General features: G+C 38.2%; 3 protein-coding genes across 6 annotated transcripts; 2 read left to right on the forward strand and 1 right to left on the reverse strand.

Annotated features, from left to right (window-relative positions):
• The first annotated feature begins 1,773 nt into the window (after positions 1 to 1,773).
• On the forward strand, positions 1,774 to 6,641 carry LOC306851371 (large ribosomal subunit protein bL28m-like). Its single transcript, XM_079387551.1, has 6 exons — positions 1,774 to 1,894; positions 2,145 to 2,447; positions 4,155 to 4,307; positions 5,842 to 5,976; positions 6,080 to 6,166; positions 6,253 to 6,641. Exons 2-6 carry the CDS (start codon positions 2,160 to 2,162, stop codon positions 6,346 to 6,348), a joined length of 759 nt encoding a protein of 252 aa, XP_079243677.1. The 5' UTR covers positions 1,774 to 1,894; positions 2,145 to 2,159; the 3' UTR covers positions 6,349 to 6,641.
• Positions 6,642 to 7,741: 1,100 nt separating this feature from the next.
• LOC306851838 (transcription factor RelB-like) lies at positions 7,742 to 16,754 on the reverse strand. Of its 4 annotated transcripts, XM_079388296.1 has the most exons (11): positions 16,384 to 16,754; positions 15,815 to 15,854; positions 15,346 to 15,509; positions 13,301 to 13,606; positions 12,110 to 12,270; positions 11,939 to 12,030; positions 11,670 to 11,801; positions 11,472 to 11,576; positions 11,171 to 11,386; positions 9,980 to 10,054; positions 7,742 to 9,888 (listed from the first exon to the last, which is right to left on the reverse strand). In XM_079388296.1, exons 4-11 carry the CDS (start codon positions 13,559 to 13,561, stop codon positions 9,386 to 9,388), a joined length of 1,545 nt encoding a protein of 514 aa, XP_079244422.1. In that variant the 5' UTR covers positions 13,562 to 13,606; positions 15,346 to 15,509; positions 15,815 to 15,854; positions 16,384 to 16,754; the 3' UTR covers positions 7,742 to 9,385. The 4 variants fall into 4 exon arrangements, with proteins under 4 accessions (XP_079244422.1, XP_079244421.1, XP_079244420.1 ...); XM_079388295.1 differs by lacking the exon at positions 15,815 to 15,854 and having other exon boundaries at positions 16,375 to 16,714; XM_079388294.1 differs by lacking the exon at positions 16,384 to 16,754 and having other exon boundaries at positions 15,843 to 15,973.
• A 683-nt stretch (positions 16,755 to 17,437) lies between these two features.
• On the forward strand, positions 17,438 to 18,677 carry LOC306851840 (serine/threonine-protein kinase mos-like). Its single transcript, XM_079388299.1, has one exon. It carries the CDS (start codon positions 17,489 to 17,491, stop codon positions 18,479 to 18,481), a length of 993 nt encoding a protein of 330 aa, XP_079244425.1. The 5' UTR covers positions 17,438 to 17,488; the 3' UTR covers positions 18,482 to 18,677.
• Positions 18,678 to 19,323: the final 646 nt, after the last annotated feature.

The raw sequence follows: 19,323 nt of genomic DNA on the forward strand, positions 1-19,323 counted from the left end.
TGTTTGCAAATGTATACATTTTCTCTGATGCACATGGTATGTTCCAGTAATAAAGTCTGTGTGCACATCATTTAGTGGAATAATGCAATAAGTGAGCGTGAAACGACGTTTTGAAATCTGTTGATGGAATTTTCTCTAACAAAGATGCATACACATATAAACACTCACTATTAAGTTGATTATATTGCACTGAAATAGTCCCATGTGTGAGATGGGGAGTGATCATTTGATTTCTTGGCACAACAGTATTTTCATCATTCTAATACTGTACTAATAATGTGCACTTTCTGTCTTTTTTATCACTATATCACATCACATACCAGGAGGAGTGGTGTTTGTCTTGGAGAGTGTCTTCTGTCGTCACAGTCGAAGAGTTTTGTTCAATACAAATGATCTAAACGCTGACTAAAAGAATATGTCACTTTATAATACCCTTACATATACAGATATGTTCTGGTGATGGTTTCATAGTGACTTGGGCAGTTATCAGTATTAATTTGAATGACACATGAGGACAGTTCTGCTATTATTCACCACACTTTTTGGTAAATGGCTCAGTACAAAACTGAGCACACAAGTTCCCTGTAGTGTGAGACACCGCTGTTACAACAACTCAAATGTAAATCTGGTTCTGAGAAGGTGTGTCTGGTTTCAAGATTTCTTGCCTGGAGCTTTAAAAGCTTCAAGAATATTTGAGAATTAATAAGTATGAGGTGAATGTCTGCCATTGTACAGTGAAGATCTGGAACAGATGCTATTCGTGCAGTGTCTAAACCATTTTCATGTACTGGATTATTATTTTGTATTATTTTATGTTGCATAATTTATTTACTTTCGAAATAAAAACGATTTGAATGATGCTGATGTGCGTTTTTAATGATCTCCTGTTTGCACAATAAACACTGAACAAATAATAGGCAATTCCATAAAAATGAAGGGTATATTTAACAATCTAATGTATAAGTGTTAGTTGCTTAGTGAGTCTGCCATAAACAAATAAAGAAATATTTTATGTATCAAAAACATAAAATAAGAAGACATGGTATGTAAACTGAAGTAAATTAATGATCTTTGAATCTTAACCCACATATTTATTGTTAGGCAATAAAATATATTAAGATAAAGTATTATAATATGTGTAAAACATCTATTAATGCAAAAAGGCTATAATTTTATCCTTTCTTACATTAGAAAACAGCAACACACAATGAACAAAGCAAGCATGCCTGATTTGGATTAAAATCACAACAAAACAAGACAAATATGTAAATCTCCGCCCTGTGTTTGGACCAATAGCAAGTAATAATTTGCATGTGGTGCAATGCTGGCTTTAAGGTAGAATTTCTGCAAATGTCGTATTTCCTTGAACTCCATACTATGGGAGGCAACAATATATCATAAAGTTATCATGATATGCTGTTAAAAACAGGTTCATAAATAACACTCACCGTAGATGTAACACATAGCGCAAGAGTGACCTATATATAGACGCAGGCTCACTTGTTTCAAATACCCGGATGAACCTCGGTGGTCCGGGGTGCAGGCTTCAAACCTGTAGCTGCCTAGCGGCAGAGTGGTTCAATTCCACCTTTCGGGCGCATGAGGAATTGAGTCGAGGTGACATAAATTACATTTTAACTAATTAGTGTTGAAATATGAACTTTTTTAGACCCCCCCACGAGAACATAACTACTGTTAAGCTCAGCCGTGCAAACAACCAATCAGCGCAGTGAACACCACTGAACCAATCACCGTGCTCACGCTGGTGCCTGTCACAGGAAATGACGTGGGGTGCCCTTGGTTAGCTTTACAGCGTGTGCTGACTGAGAGGCTAGCAGGCTAACACTGATCATGTAAAATTAAATTTAACATCCTCTGTTCTTGTCTATCCCCGGTAAGAATGCTGATCTGTATACAAGCCTTTTTCTTATCGTTATTAGCTTTGCATTTTTATATTTTTATATTATAAAGCGTATATTTGCATCTTTGGCTGTAGCTTATCAGCTAGTTTAAAGTTTTACTCAACTGTATGTCTATATATTATAGTGTATGTATGGTATATGTGTATATTATTTGTATATATTACTATTAATATTTTGCTATGTATAATTATATTTTTTGTGTACTCTACCCTTCTTTCTAAGGTTTTGTCCAATAAAATGCCTCTACACAAGTATCCACCAAAAATCTGGGAAGCCCTGAAGCTGCAGAAGGGCATCTACGCCCGTTTACCCCAGCACTACCTGCGCTCTCTGCAGGACACCACCCCTCCTTCACCTGTGCACTGGAAACCTCTGGGTGTCAAATACAGTCTCAGTCCTAAATCTGGACACAGAGAGCGAGTGCAGGATGTGCCTGTCCCCGTCTATCATCCTCCAGAATCACAGAGCGGACTCTGGGGTGGAGAAGGCTGGATATCTGGCTTCAGATATGCTAAAGATGACAAGGTAAGACTGAAGAGAGAACTACAGGTGCTGGTAATAAAATTAGAATATCATGAAAAAGTTGATTTATTTCAGTAATACCATTCAAAAAGTGAAACTTGTATATTAGATTAATTCGTTACACACAGACTGATATATTTCAAATGTTTATTTCCTTTAATTTTGATGATTATAACTGACAACTAATGAAAGTCCCAAATTCAGTATCTCAGAAAATTAGAATATCAATTAAGACCAATGCAAAAAAAATGATTTTTAGCAATGTTGGCCAACTGAAAAATATGAACATGAAAAGTATGAGCATGTACAGCACTCAATATTTAGTTGGGGCTCCTTTGGCCTGGATTACTGCAGCAATGCGGCGTGGCATGGAGTCGATCAGTCTGTGGCACTGCTCAGGTGTTATGAGAGCCCATGTTGCTCTGATAGTGGCCTTCAGCTCTTCTGAATTATTGGTTCTGGCGTATTGCATCTTCCTCTTCACAATACCCCATAGGTTTTCTATGGGGTTAAGGTCAGGCCAGTTTGCTGGCCAATCAAGAACAGGGATACCATGGTACTTAAACCAGGTACTGGTAGCTTTGGCAGTGTGTGCAGGTGCCAAGTCCTGTTGGAAAATTAAATCTGCATCTCCATAAAGTTGGTCAGCAGCAGGAAGCATGAAGTGCTCTAAAACTTCCTGGTAGATGGCTGCGTTGACCTTGGACCTCAGAAAACACAATGGACCAACACCAGCAGATGACATGGCACCCCAAACCATCAATGACTGTGGAAACTTTACACTGGACCTCAAGCAACGTGGATTATGTGCCTCTCCTCTCTTCCTCCAGACTCTGGGACCTTGATTTCCAAAGGAAATGCAAAATCGACTTTCATCGGAGAACATAACTTTGGACCACTCAGCAGCAGTCCAGTCAAGACGCTTCTGACGCTGTCTCTTGTTCAAGAGTGGCTTGACACAAGGAATGCGACAGCTGAACCCCATGTCTTGCATACGTCTGTGTGTGGTGGTTCTTGAAGCACTGACTCCAGCTGCAGTCCACTCTTTGTGAATCTCCCCCACATTTTTGAATGGGTTTTTTTTCACAATCCTCTCCAGGGTGCGGTTATCCCTATTGCTTGTACACTTTTTTCTACCACATCTTGTCCTTCCCTTCGCCTCTCTATTAATGTGCTTGGACACAGCTCTGTGAACAGCCAGCCTCTTTAGCAATGACCTGTTGTGTCTTGCCCTCCTTGTGCAAGGTACCAATGGTCGTCTTTTGGACAACTGTCAAGTCAGCAGTCTTCCCCATGATTGTGTAGCCTACAGAACTAGACTGGGAGACCATTTAAAGGCTTTTGCAGGTGTTTTGAGTTAATTAGCTGATTAGAGTGTGGCACCAGGGGTCTTCAATATTGAACATTTTCACAATATTCTAATTTTCTGAGATGCTGAATTTGGGACTTTCATTAGTTGTCAGTTATAATCATCAAAATTAAAGGAAATAAACATTTGAAATATATCAGTCTGTGTGTAATGAATGAATCTAATATACAAGTTTCACTTTTTGAATGGTATTACTGAAATAAATCAACTTTTTCATGATATTCTAATTTTATGACCAGCACCTACAGTGATATTGATTTTGGTTCTTTTATGTGAATAAATGAGAATGCTTCTTGAAGATGACTTGTCCTATAGTATATAATATGTACTTGTCACACCAGCTTTCTACAAGACTGCGCAAAACCTGGAAGCCGCAGCTGTTTAACCGAGAGCTGTACAGTGAGATCCTAGACCAAAAGTTCACTGTAACCGTCACAACTCGCACTCTGGACCTTATTGATGCTGCTTTTGGCTTAGACTTCTACATTCTTAAGGTGAGAAGTCCTCAAAAGTCTGTATGTTTTATCATTTTAGAAAAAAATATACATTTAATATGTATTTGTATAGTAATGAACAACGCATTAAAGTATAACACATTAAAGTAGTTTTAATGCATTAATTATTCCTTGTAATGTACCTTATAATGCATTGTACAATGTCATGCATAATTGTAACTACAGTTAATACATTATAACACTTATCAATTCATTTGGACACTGTGCATTTTAAATTTGGTTATAATTATTTACGACAAGATGTAATGTATTGCAATGCATATTATGAATAATTATAATGCATTATAGCCTTTAATAACCCTTTACAATGCATTATACATAAAGGCTTTACGTAACGGAGTGTCTATTTACACTAAGTGCAAATAGCCCATCTTGTTGGCAAAGGCTATTTACACTAACTCCGCCCCCTGACGTGTGATTGGGTTAGTCAACATTAAAAAAAGAAGCGTAGATGGTAAGGCGCATGCTTTTTGACGCGATCGACCCGAGTTAGAGCCCACCTTTTGCCAAACATTTTTTTCTCCCTTTTCAAATCTCATATCGCATCAGAAAGGCATTTATTTTCAATAAAAATGAAGGAAATAATCAAAAAGTTGAAAATAAAGTATCGGGTAGGGTTAGGGTAGGTGTAGGGAGGGCTTTATTGTCCCAATAAGATGGCATCCATTTAATAAATTTGGATTAAAATGATAATTTACACTCCGTACGTTATTATTGCGTACTGTTTTATAATGTACTACAATACTGAGGTGCAGATAATTGCCACTATTTGCAATAAGTAGTATAAATAGCAGAAAATCTTGCTATTTTAACATAGTGTAAATAGAATCTATAGCTATTTGCACTTAGTGTAAATAGCATATCGTTAAAAAATACTGCTATTTGCACTTGGTGTAAATAGCATCTAATCGCTATTTACACTTGGTGCAAATAGCCGCTGCCTTTACGTAAAGTGTTGCCAGTAATATTTATTGAATGAAATGTTTTTATTTTTTCATTTAGTTTTGTTGGATATTTATTATTATATTAAAAATATGAAGGCCTTAAAAGTCTGTGGCGTTTAATGTTTTATAATTTTACAAAAATGTAATACTTTTACATAATATACATATATATATTTATAGTAGTATTTATTGTATAAAAATGTTTTATTTATTATTGTATATTTGTTATTATCTTAATAAATTAGGAAGTCTTCACAATCTGTTGCATTTCAGCATTTTACAAAAATTAAAATAACATAAATAATAATGTTTATACAGTAATATAATATACTTTTTTTTATAACAAATGTGTTGGAAATTTTTTTTTTTTTAAATTGAGACTTCAGAAGTTTATGGCATTTAGTGTGCTTTTTTATTGTATATAGCTTACAGTAATTTATATAATAATATGCGTTTATTTGGTTCAGTGTACTGTAATAATTTACAGAAGAATAAATTTTTTAAAATCATTTATAATAGAAAATCTTACAGCAAAATGTGGTCAATATCTTGTATTTCTTTTAAATCAGACACCGAAGCAAGATTTGAACTCCAAGTTTGGAATGGATCTAAAACGTGCGATGCTTTTACGTCTGGCTCGGAAAGACACAGATCTGTACCCTCATGATCCGTCTCACAGGGAGAAAATCTACAACCGCTACAAGGTGAGATGAGTTGATTATCTTTATGTATATTTGCAGCCATACGGTGTTGATAATGATCCTGTGTGTTTTCTTCACTTGCCTTCCTCTCATTTCTTACAAGCAGCAGTTTGAGATCCCAGAGGAGGAGGCTGAATGGGTGGGCTTGAGTCTAGAGGAAGCAGTAGAGAAACAAAGGCTACTGGAAAAGAAGGTAATGAAATGAACAGGAGTATAAAAGACAGTCACTGCATGTCAAGTCGCTATCAGCAGATAAATATTACTCTTTTTCTTTCTCAGGATCCAGAGCCTCTTCACAAGAGTTTGGTGAAGAAGCTTGTGGAGGAGCTCGCCATTAAAAAGCTCTCAGAGCCTCAGATTGTGGAGAAAAAATGACTGTTCTCTTCTTTGCCATCCTCCATGTCTGTCATACAGTCTGAAGAATAAACGATATTGTATTTATTTTGTATTAACATCACCAACAGCTTGCTGATATTCTGTATATATATCATTTTTACTTAATAATAAATTGAAGCAGAGATGTATTTGCCAATGTGACTGGAATACCTTATTTTCTGGCTGTGTTTGGAAACTGTAATGTCCTACTAATAATGGTTCTCATTGGTTATCTTTTTGGAAACCAAATCCTAACATTCTAGTAATGTTCTAGTAAATGTTTGTATCACTCCACTTGTATGTGTTTGCACGTTCACGGAAGTGTTGATTATTGGTGAGCATTTTTCAGTCACACTTTATCCGAGTTACATATTTTCTTGCGACAAGTGACTGTTTTTCTGAACGATTCATTTAAACATTCACTCAAAACGATTTGTTCATAGACAGGAAAGACATTTGTTGTCAGTAAAAGAACAAAACAGACACAAATGGCAATACTGGCTCTATTAACTTAAAAGTTTTTTTACACTCTGAAAACAGGGCTTGACATTTGTCAAAAATAATTTTAACCATAAAGTTACATTACAAAATTTTCATAGCAATTAGTTATTTTGGGAGTATAAATGTAGGTTGTCTAAAAAGCTTCCTTTTGGCACCATGTGTTTTATACACTCTCATTGCGAAATACTGGACTTTACAACATAGTTTCCGTAGAGCTCGTCAATGTTAAACCTGGTTAGTCAGAAGTTGCAACACACACAGCAAGAGAGCAGGTGAGCAGAAACTTTGTTCACATTAATAGTTGTCATCTTGAGTCATGTGGACCGAGGTGTGAAATCACTTCTCACTAGTCACAACACAAACGGCTTTTGTTTTAAAGTCACTGTTAGGTCATAATGAAAGCTTGAATAGAACATCAGTTTATGCATCATCTCTTAACGTCTGATGAAAGACTGTGGGAGTCGATTGTGACACGTTGAATGTGTAGCTATTGCTCTGAGCTCTATATATAGTATCAGAGAAGTGCAACAAAGCACTACAATAGCTGTAGTGAATGAGGAAGTGACTAAACGGATTCCCTCAGCTCGTAGCTTTTAAATATCAGAACATGTATGGCATGAAATCAAGGGTTTGGAAGGTTTGAATTCCTTTCAGACTGATGGAAATTATTTATGGATTAAACATGTCGATTGAGGCATTTACATGAAGGCTTTTCAATCCGATTACTAACTGATTATTTGGATGCAAATAAATGTAGTTACTGCGGTGAGATGGATTTGGTTGGACTTTGGCCTTAGTGCCGCCCACTCTCGAGACAGGAAGAAATTATGATTTAGCCAGTGACTAATAAAGCAAGAACACTAAGGGACAGCAAAACTGAATCATTTTCCAGAACACGCGATTTTAATATTGACAGCAACAACACTATAAGAAGCAGAATGTGACATTATTTGATAGCAACTAAAAGACTTTTACAGTGGACGATAAAAATCACAGCAGTACTACAGACATTAAATGTGTATAAATGAACAAAATGCTTTCCAATGGTTATGCTGGTAACCCAGCTTCCTTCAACATTGATGTGACAGACAAAATCACTGTAATCTTTTTGCCACTGACTTATTGACTCATTTCAGTTTCCTATGCAAACTCTTAGCTTTACATGTCTAGTTTCCAGGGACGTGTAATGTGACTATTCTCATTGAAAAATAAAATACGGTGCAAAGCAGTCAATTAGAACATACTTGATGATGTAGAATACACAACTTAAGACCAATTTTAGAATCTTAGACCAATTAAATTTCTTTCTGGATGGGGCTTCAAATCCAAATCCCCTCGGTCACATTAAAATGTGCTAATTTAATGTATAGAAATTACATAAAATATTTCCCTTTCTTTGTGCTTTCAGTTAGACTGGTTAGCAAGCTAAGGAGCCATTCACACAGAAGATGTCTGTGTTTAAAAACATAAGTCACAGGCAGTGGAATGGGGGGGGAAAAAAGGCAAGGTCTAGAGAGAAGTTTTTAGAACATTTTGCCATGCACAATACACATAAGTGCAATGGTCAAACATGCGTCTTGTGCATGTTTACATAGAAAAACAATGGAAAAGCGGCGCAGTGAAGTGGAAAAACATGTTCTGTGTGAACAGCCCCTAATACATTTATTCATTTAGCTGACGCTTTTATCCAAAGCGACTTACAATTGCTATATATGTCAGAGGTTGCACGCCTCTGGAGCAACTAGGGGTTAAGTGTCTTGCTCAGGGACACATTGGTGTCTCACAGGGGATTCGAACCCAGGTCTCTCACACCAAAGGCATGTGTCTTATCCACTGCGCCATCACCACCACCAGCCCCTAATAGCAAAGCATAGTGCTAACTATTTAATCGAATTATTGAGAGCAATTTTTGATCAGGAGTTACAAACGGCCACCAATGGGCAGAGGATTCAGTGAAAGATTTTGTTGCGGCGATGACAGAGATGACTTTTACCATGTTGTCGTGTCACACCTGGCTTGATCATGGTGTGAGATTGGTATGGATTACATGAATTAATCCAGCTGCTACTTCAGAATTATGTTTAAATGTCTAATTTTGTCCCCTTAATGCTGTTAACTGAAATTCCTCTCTGGATGGACTGTTCCGAAATGTTAAAAACAAATATAAATGTTACATGCAACACTTAAATACAAAGTGAATTTGGTTCTGGGACCATCTGTTCAGAAATCACAATAAATTAGTGAATGACGGACATAACTGGCACATCACAAGCAACCGAGCAGCATCTGTTGCTCCCTTTTTACTGAAAAATGCAATAGCTACATGCTTCTCCCACCTTTTGTTTGCACATGGTGTCTAGTCCATTTACAAAACCAGTGGCTGAGCAGGTGATTTACTTCATTAGGAAGTCAGATTTGGCAGTCAATAAGTTTCACTTAGTCTGTGTCTTTTCTTAGTCCAAAAACAATTTTATAGTCAACAGTGACTGTATGTCCAAAGTCCCAATAGGAAATACATAAGAGCACACGGTGGCATTCAGTGGTCCAGGTCGTTCTCGCTCTTCACGGGGGGAAACAGAAGACCTTCGATGTTCTCCAGATCTGCTGGATAGGCCTGATTCTCATTCACCATCTGACTGAAGTGCGCGTCGTTTATAGATGACATGTTCATCATAGGCTGGCTGACGTTCAATTTCGTATCTGTGCCATCTAAACCAAAGTTGAGATCGCCATGAAAGAATAACTGATTAAGAATCTGGTCTGAACCTTGCTGGGACTGGTCAGGTCTGAAGCTGGCAAGGCATTGGGAAATGCCTTGGAGGACGGTGTCCAATGTTTCTGGGTCCAGGCTAACACAACCATCCTCTTGTTTAAAGTCTTCATTATAATGAATTTCCTCCATGACCTGGGATGGCATGTGTATGCCTCCGTCCATAACAGGGACTGCCATGGAAGCATTGGGAACGTTACAGTCGGGAGGGGCGTAGAATGGGTTGTCAAAATGCTGTGGCATACCGAGCTCATTCTCAATGTCTTGATCTACAAGAGGAGGGAAATAAAAGACTGATGCAGTCAACAAAGTTTGAGAGAGTGATGTTAAGGTATCGGTTTATTTTAGAAACAAGCTTACTTTGAGGAACGCTGCATGGCTCGCTGAACTTCACATCAGACTTAATTTTCCTCTTGCGGTTGACTCCGTAAGGATCTGCAGATCAAAAGAGCAAATCAGATTAACCTTCCTTCCGTGTCACAGGGTGGCAGGAGCATGTGATGGCGCTGACTAAAATGGCACAGACTATAACAGAATACTTTGTGTTCTGTAGACAACAGAAGACTTATTATGAAGTATTACAGTTTCCTCATGCATACTTTCAGTTTAAACTACTATAATGCTGCTATTTATAATGAAAAACTGACATGGTAACACACCCTCTTTTTTGCAATATTTTAGAAACTAGACAGAGAAGAGCTGATTCATTTCTGGGATGTCTGGGCGTCTTTGCTTCAGTTAACTGTTGTATTGGTCTACTTTTGTATGCTATTACTTTTAAACACAAGAAACCTGAAACACCATAACTGACATTTTTAGGACCATTACACCTTAAATTCTACTCAAGAAAAAATTACACACTACCATTCGAACTTATTTATTTACAAATTCAGGGATGCACTAAATGGATCAAAAATTATGATAGTCAAAACTTTTACATTTCAATTTCAAATGTGTTTCTTTCAAAAAATCCTGTAATAAATGATCACGTTTTCCACACAAATATTAAGCAGCACAACTGTTAAAGCAGCAAATAAGCATATTGTAATATGATTTCTAAAGGATCATGTGACACTGAAGACTGGAGTAATGGTGCTGAAAATTCAACTTTTCCATCACAGGAATAAATTACATTTTAGTTATTTCACAATATTATTGTTTTACTGTATTTTTAATCAAATAAATGCAGCCTTGATGGGCATAAGAGACTTCTTTCGATTTTTGAATGGAAGGATATTTATACATTGTACAGTATTTATACATTGTGGTAGAATTTGTTATACTTCTTAAATTTGTATATATTAATCATTTAATATTTAAACAGTATAATCCTTTCATCTATCCATTTTCCAAACTGCTTATCCTCAGTAGGATCGCACAGATGCTGGAGCCTATCCCAGCGTCTCTAACAGCATAATATTTCATTCATTTAAGATTTACTAAAATTTTTATCTTTTGATTTTGGGGTGAAATATACCTCAGATATTCCCTCACAACTGCCATCTGATGTTATCTATTCATTTTGTCTTTATATGGCGTCTGATAACTCACCTGCATTGTCTGGGATGTAAGTGAACTTGACTGGCTCGCTGTCCATCCGGTCAGACATGCGGCGAAGACACACACTGACTTCCACCTCCTCAGTTATATTCTGCTCCCTGAAGGGTGGGGACTTGAAGACAATGGCGATTTGCCGGTGGACATCAGTCTGAGCAAACTCCGCCTTGGCCTCCCAGTCATCCTTGCTGAAGATTATCTCAATGTCATCTATGGAGGTTTCCAGATACACAAATGAGTCCTTTTAGAACAACTGTATCGAAGATTTTAATATGACATATTTAAAGCCACTTACCTTTCTGCACTTTGTCACAGAGCATGTAAATTTCAGTCTTTCCTGTGCAGGGGCCTCTGACAACATTAAGCCGATTGATTTTCAGCTCTGCCGTTGTGGTCGCCTCTAATCAGACAAACAGAAACAATCCAAACATCTCAGAGAGTTTGCAAGCTTGAGTAGAGTATGTTTTTGGCCAAACATGCATCTTGCTCTTACTCTTGTCATAGATGGGGTTGGAAATCACAGGGCCGAGGGGGATTCGGTCTCCATCCTTTCGTTCCAGCTCACACTGGAAACACAGTCTCACCACGTTCATGTCCATGTCCTCAATGCTCTTAGAGTGGCCCGCTAGCGGAGAACAAGACAAAAACATTCAACAGATGCACATACTCCACTACAGCGGATGTGTATTATTTGGATATTATGGAGGTTGCTTACTAAGTTTCAGAACATAGCCATTCAGTCTGCAATATTCAACAACTCACTGTTAAATGGATCAATATTCTTATTCCTCCTCTTCTGCAATGAGGCATCAAGTTCCTTCCTCCGCACACACTGGATGCCAAGATTTGCAAAGCTGGAAAACACCAACATACTCAGGCAGGAAATAACATTTTTACTCTAAGATCAAAACATTGACGTTAACAGAAAGATACCTGTGTCGACGAGTGCTGTGGGGATTGATGTGGATGACACAGATGCCATCTGCACAGTCTTTCCCGACCAAGCAGTGTGGGTGTGGGCGGTACGGGATGTCCTTTGTCACAAGAGACACGGTGACCACTACTTTCTTGATGTTATCAATGGGGCCTTGTATCTAAAACAGGTGAAAGAAAATACAGTTTTACTTTTGCTTTCCTGCCCATTGGGTGGTTGCGTTATTGACACTTCTGTCCATTTATGGACATTTCACAATGGCAAAACTGACTAGTGAATATGTTTGTTTGTGTGGTTTAAAGGTAATTCCCTCCGTCAGAGCCCACGCGTTGCACTCCTGCCCAGAGAACTTTCATTTTTAACTGCAATTACAAGTTTAACTTGATTTCATATACAATAAACCACAAACCATAATGGGGGAAGCCCCAATGTTATGGGATAGTCGGTGCATTCCAGACACACACACTGAATCAAATAAGGAGCGCATATCAATTTCAAATTCATGTAAATGGAAAACATGCAATGGAAATGAAATAGGTTTTACAAGGTCTAACTGATGATATCATTTTTAACCCTATATGGCCAATGGCTTTATATGCTAATTTCTATGGTCTCTAAATCATCCACGTGATCAAAACTTTAAGGAAAAACAAATCTATTGATAGTTTATGCTTTAACAAATAAAAGGCTTTTTAGTATAATTCAAAAAATGTCCAGTTAAATTAAGAATAATGTTAGTATTTTTAATATTGTTAGTAATATTTCAAGATGAACAGATACCGGACTGAAGAAAATTAGCTTTACTTGATTATCCATTTATCATTTTTAGAAAAATTATGTTAAAATGTGGGTATCAAACATGATACATCAGGCTTTTGAGGAGCATTTATTTGTTCATCTCTCAATCATTGTGCATTTTGCCCCCACAATAAAAACTACATAGCTTTGATCATAAAACTAAGCACTTAGTAGGAAACATTACTGAGAGATATTTACACATTTTAAGTGTCTGTTGATTTATCAGCTTTCAGAACATAAATATCAGCATGTGCACCAAATTGCATATTTTTGCTCAGTTTGGGACTCGGAATAAAACAGTTTTTATCCTCCGAGTATGAGCTCCATATTCTCCTATATCGTACTAGATGAACCACAACAGCCTGATGTATCAAGTTCTTCCTCTGACTCACCTCAATGGCAGGCAGGGTCTTGCTGGAGTCATTGCTGGTGGCTCCGAGGATGCTGCCTGCGGATCGTCCCTCGCACTCATAGCGAAATCGCATGCCGCGCTCCTTCGGCTGCACCACCACCACCAGCTCTGGCTTTTCCAGGAATTGCTCCAGATGTTCTGTTCCAGTCTGCTGAGGATGAAGTCTTTGGGGTGCTAAAGATGACTGTCCACGTCGCTGAGATGCCACTTTCTGGCTTCGCATGGAATGCATCGATGCCATACCATCAGTGTGCGCCGTTGGGGTCTGGTCAAACCTGTATGGATTCTGAGAAAAGAGAGATGCAAGCTAAATTAATTTTAAAATATGAATAAAATGAATGGTGCTTCTCTGTAGAAAAGTTCATTGCTATACAATTGCAAAGGTTTCTAAATGGCTTTTAACAAGTCACTATACGATATTTATAGTGTCTGTTTACGAGGGTGGTTACTAATGAAGAAAAGTAACTATCAAGATGGTTATAATAATAATAATAATAATAATAAACTTTATTAGTGTCCAAATCAATGCACAATTACGTTGTTTATTGTAAGCATGTGCTGCCTGTTTGTTGTCTGCCACTTTAAATAATGTAGTCGGGTGAATTCGGATTAGCTTCAATGATTTTATTGTTTATCAGCTGCAAAAAGATTCGTTTTGCAAGTGATTCCAACGATATCACTTCTCTGGGTCATTACTGTTATAGTTGTAGTGTGAATTTGCCTGTTCTCATTTAATTAGAATGATTATTAAAAATGCATCATTATAATTACCGCCCCTGGTGTGGCTTCAACAGCTGGATTTCCAGAAAACAAATAAATGAACAAACAACTGAATAGAGGAGACAAAATATTTAAACAAACAGACAAAGCTTTGCCAAAAGGGTTTACATGTGTAAGTTAAAAAAAGAAATGGCTTGCCAAACACTAAATAATTTTTCAAACCCCCACACAATGATTCAGCAACACAAAGCGTTCAGAAAACCACATTAGCTTGTTTTATTACTACACTGGAATCACGTTCCTTCTCTGACTTTCCAATTTTTTAAATCATTAATGGAAAGACAAACAATTCACCTTCAACTCACTCGAAGCAACCACCAAAAAAAACAGCAAGAGAGAAAGAGAAAGTGAGTGTGTGTGAAAAAGAGGGTGAGAGAAAAAAGTAAATAACAGTTTGTTTTACACGTGCAGATATTGAATGCAAAGAGCACAATTACAATAACAGAGCAATAAAAGCATTTTTGAGACGACAACAGACAAACACCAAGTCTGGACAAGCCTGAGAACGGACTCAGATCGCTTACACAAAGAGCCGCTGAGAAGAGCCAGAAGAAGCATGGTGAAGAAACAGGAAGCTCACATAGCTGGACGGAAAACCAGCCAATGAGAAAGTGAGAAGCAGAGAGGAGGGTATGAGACTGAGTGTCTTTTGTATGGGGGAGAGAAGCATGAGCGAAGAGAACGTTAACTGAAAGTAGGCATCGAATTACAATCACCCGTCAGAGAGCAAAAAAGCCTGATGTCATGAATAACAAGTTTCCATATCTACTAAAAAAAAAAAAAATGCAAGACATTTTATATAGAGAGCAAATACACTCAATATGCTACAGAGTTTGATGCAGTATTCATAGCCACAGCACAAACAAAACAGGATGAGTTATGAATTAAATTCAGTTGTTAGCGTTAAAGGGACAGTTCACCCAAAAATGAAATTTCTGTCATTATGTCATTCCAAACCGGTTTGACTTTCTGGACCATAAAAGAAGATATTTTGAGAAATGTCTCTGGAAGTCAATGGTCATCTGGTTACCAGCATTCTTCAAAATATCCTCTTTTCATGTTCCACAGATGCAAGTAATTCATACAGGTCTGGAACAACATGATGGTGAGTAAATGTTGACAGAATCTTCATCTTTTTAAAGGTTTCAGAAGACTATGTACAATAATATGAGTAATGCCTGATCTAGCAACTGATACAACGACTGCTCTTTTTGTTCGCTTTAGTGTGACAGCAGAAAGACTCACTTGTGGAGCTGCTCCTCTGGAGACCAACACCGGTGCGCTTTGCCTGTTTCTAGACGGCGGATCTACTGGCTGGCTATCCTGGTCCACAGGTGGAGGAGGAGGACCAGGGAGTGTTACGGTCCGTTCTTTGATCGTTTTCTCCAAAAGGTATTCATCTATAATATCTGAGGTAGAGTTTTGATGATTAGAAACACAAACTCTAGTTAAAGACATCACTTGAAGATACTTCCCCCCCATGTGACACAAAAGCAGATGTTATGCAGAATGACACTCTTATGTACTTTCACTGCATGGAAAAACAAGGTGACTCGGGCTGCATAACATCTCCTTTTGTGTTCCATGGGAAGTCAATGAGTTGGAACGACACAAAGGTGAGTAAATAATGACTGAGTTTTTGTTGAACTATTCCTTTAACACCACAAAACACGCAATATATTAAAGAACAAACAAAGAGGACAACCAAAGTCACCTCACAATGAAGTCACAACTGCACTCACCTAGATCTAGGTCTGCACAGGGAGGCATGATGGGGGGAAAAAGACAAGAAAAACAGTTAAACATGCGCATTTCCGGAAAACGAAACGGAAAGCAACTTTTTATTTATTTATTTATTTATTTAACACAAAATTAGCTGTTAATGCCAAAGTCGTTTGATAAACGTGTCTGCAGCCGCTTGATTTTATTACCAGCTAACAAACAAATGGCTTACGATGATGATAAACACACTTCTCGACAGATTATAAACATTATTTTTGCGACGATAAAATCGTAAAGACATTCGCGGGCCTGTGTTATTGTTTCAATACAGGCCTGTAACTTTGGAAACACCCACTTCTCTTAAAAAACAACTTAGTTTCGATGATACCCGTGAACTTTCTTGTCATAAAACGTAATAAAACGTGATATGGCGATAGCTGCCGTTCGAGTGGAGTGCATAACGCGTACATAATTCATTGCTTTAGGCGTAAAGTAGAGCAAATGAGTATTGCTGAATCAGTGACAACAGGCCGAAGAGAAGCTGTAAGAAACTGAACTGACCTCCCGCTGCGCCGCGCCGGTTGCTCATGTTTCTCATTGCAGGCACGAAGTAGAAGAAAAATGCCTCTCTTTGGTTCCTACACTGTTGTGGGTCGGTATTGTGTTGAATCGTAATCCTCCGAAACAGCGATCAGATCATCAGTCCCGCGTTATGGAGTCATTTCCGGGTGCTTCGCCTGTTTTTTTGGAAGCCTGAAGTTAACAGAAGCTTTTTGGGAAAGAAATCTCGAGAGCAAATGAGAGACCGATGTGTCTGTGTCTCCTCCGCTAACGATTGTGACATGACAAACACCTTCGCTTCGTAGTTTTCTTTCACTACTCTTGGTGAGCTACAAAAGGTCGGATATGGTGCATGGAAATACCCCTACGTCACAATTGGGGAACCCCCTAGATTCATCACCATGACAACGGGTGAGTTTCGCACAGGTAACACCGTCCTAAAATAAATAAAAAATAAATAAGTAAAAAATAAATAAATTGTTTACATTATATAAAACCGAAATTTAATTAAACGATTGGATGGATTAAATTGCTTATATAACATTTAAAAATATTATACATATACACACACACACGAAGGGTTAAGATGCAAAAGCCTCAAAGTGCCATCAAAAAATTTCTTCTAAAATGAGTATTTTTATCTGGCTCATATATTTATGTTCAGTTATTTCACTTTAGACCTGTACATTGCCATTAGTAGCTCTGACAGCGAAAGGGTTGATAGTCACGTGACCTCTCGTGTAACTACTGCAGAATAACAACGACTGATGTCATGAGGGCACACTGTGCCTGTTGTTTTCATCAGTTGTTAAAACAGCTCTGTAAGGTAGAAAAGTCTGAGCCGCAAATTACGCACGTGATTTATATAACTTCATAAATCTGTTTAAACTGCCTGTCTAACCATATTTCATTTAAAAGGTATGCCAATGCAAATATCGCCTACACACCAAGTTTCATAGAATATACAAATTAAATCACTTGACATGTTCGCTCGCACGTGAAGGTCATATGACAGACGTGCATAAAACGATCACGTGAATTCTCCCACGCGAAGCAGAGACCCAAATTTAGCAAACAGCACTTAGGTTCACGGATACCATGCACTATGCCGTCACCAATCCCCATCACCCGACTGCTGCCAAGGGATTTTGGGCTGGAGTTTGGCGCGTGCAGCAGCCCAATATCCAAAACAGTGAGTGGATCTACGCTGCGTGTGCCCACAAACGCGTTTCACGGTAAAATCGCGCACAGACTTTGGTCCTCTGTGATCCACTGGCGAGAGCTGCAGGCTATAGAGCCCATCGGCAGCGGGGGATTCGGTACGGTGTTCAAAGGCACGTACTTTGACGAGACTGTTGCTGTGAAGAAAGTGAGATGTGTGAAAAACAAGCTGGCTTCGAGGCAAAGTTTCTGGGCGGAACTCAATGCAGCGCACCTGCACCATCCAAACATTGTGCGCGTGATCGCAGCCACCACGTGCTCTCCTGCGCACCTCAGCACCAAAGACAACATCGGGACGATTGTAATGGAGTTCGCCGGCGCCCTAAACCTACAGCAGGTCATTTACGGACTCGCAGACCCGTTGCCTATGGACAAATGCGTGAGATATTCAATGGACATCGCGCGTGCGATCCAGCATTTGCACGCGCACGGCACAGTACACTTGGATTTAAAACCTGCCAATGTTTTATTATCAGAAAAGGGTGTTTGTAAACTTGCAGATTTTGGGTGCTCTTTCAAACTCTCGGGTAAAAGCGACACCGTGACGCACCTGAGTGAAATCGGTGGCACGTTTACGCACCGCGCGCCTGAGCTGCTGAAGGGAGAAGAGGTTTCTCCGCGCGCCGACGTTTATTCGTTTGGCATCACGATGTGGCAGCTCCTCACCCGAGAGCCGCCGTATGAGGGGGACAGACAGTATATTCTGTACGCCGTCGTGGCGTATAATCTGCGCCCTTCCATCACTAGGGATGTTTTTATCAAGTCTTCTCTTGGACAGAAGTGTCAAAAACTGATCAGTCTATGTTGGGACGGCGACCTCAGCATCCGACCCACCGCAGACCAGCTCCTTCATGAACTTTCCATTTTATTATTGTGAATTTGCACCACACGGACCCTCCAGACTCAGAAAATCTTCATTTCGAAATGTTTTTTTGTTTTTTGTAAGTTTAATTTTGTCACCTTTTTATTGTTAAGCAAAATTATTTTAAATATCAAAATATCTTTAAATGTTTTCTTGTTTAAAGCGGGCCTTTTTGTGTGATTTGTAATATTTCTGAATAAATGCATTTATGTAGTTGATATTTGCTTCATATTTACTAATAAATGAGGTGAATTAATAAATAATAAACGAATAAATGAGGTGATATATAATACATAAAAGAGTTTAGAAGTTAACCAAAATTAATACATTCGTTTTATTTTATTAGTAAATATAATTTGATTGTAATTTAGCACGTTTTAACCACAAAATGTTTGACAATCATGATATAAGACGACTAATTTTACATAGAGCGGGTCGCCTTAATGTTGGGCAGTTGAATTTTGGAAACCGCTTTATTATCGGACAACTTTGGTCGCAGAATAAATGAATTATGACAAATAGAGTATAAACAGAGAATTTCTTATGACATCGGTGACTGAAACCCTTTGCGTAATGCTGCATGTCCGTCGCTAGGTGTGCATATTGAACCTGATTACATTTGTGAATATGATCACAGCGCTGTACAAAATAATTCGCTTTCTGCAGCTCCATTCACCATTTTTCAGTTATATCATACAGTAGGGGGAAAGGCAGAAGACAAGATAGTGAAGATAAATTTAGATTGGTGCATGTGTATCATCCAAAATTCTGACAAAGCCTTGCAGAAATGGTAGAGAAAACTTATCTTCTATACATTTTAGGCCCCCAAAAGTCTAAACGTTAACTAGAAATCAATA

This window comes from Barbus barbus, assembly GCF_936440315.1.
Source record: "Barbus barbus genome assembly, chromosome: 31".
Classification (NCBI taxonomy): domain Eukaryota; kingdom Metazoa; phylum Chordata; class Actinopteri; order Cypriniformes; family Cyprinidae; genus Barbus; species Barbus barbus.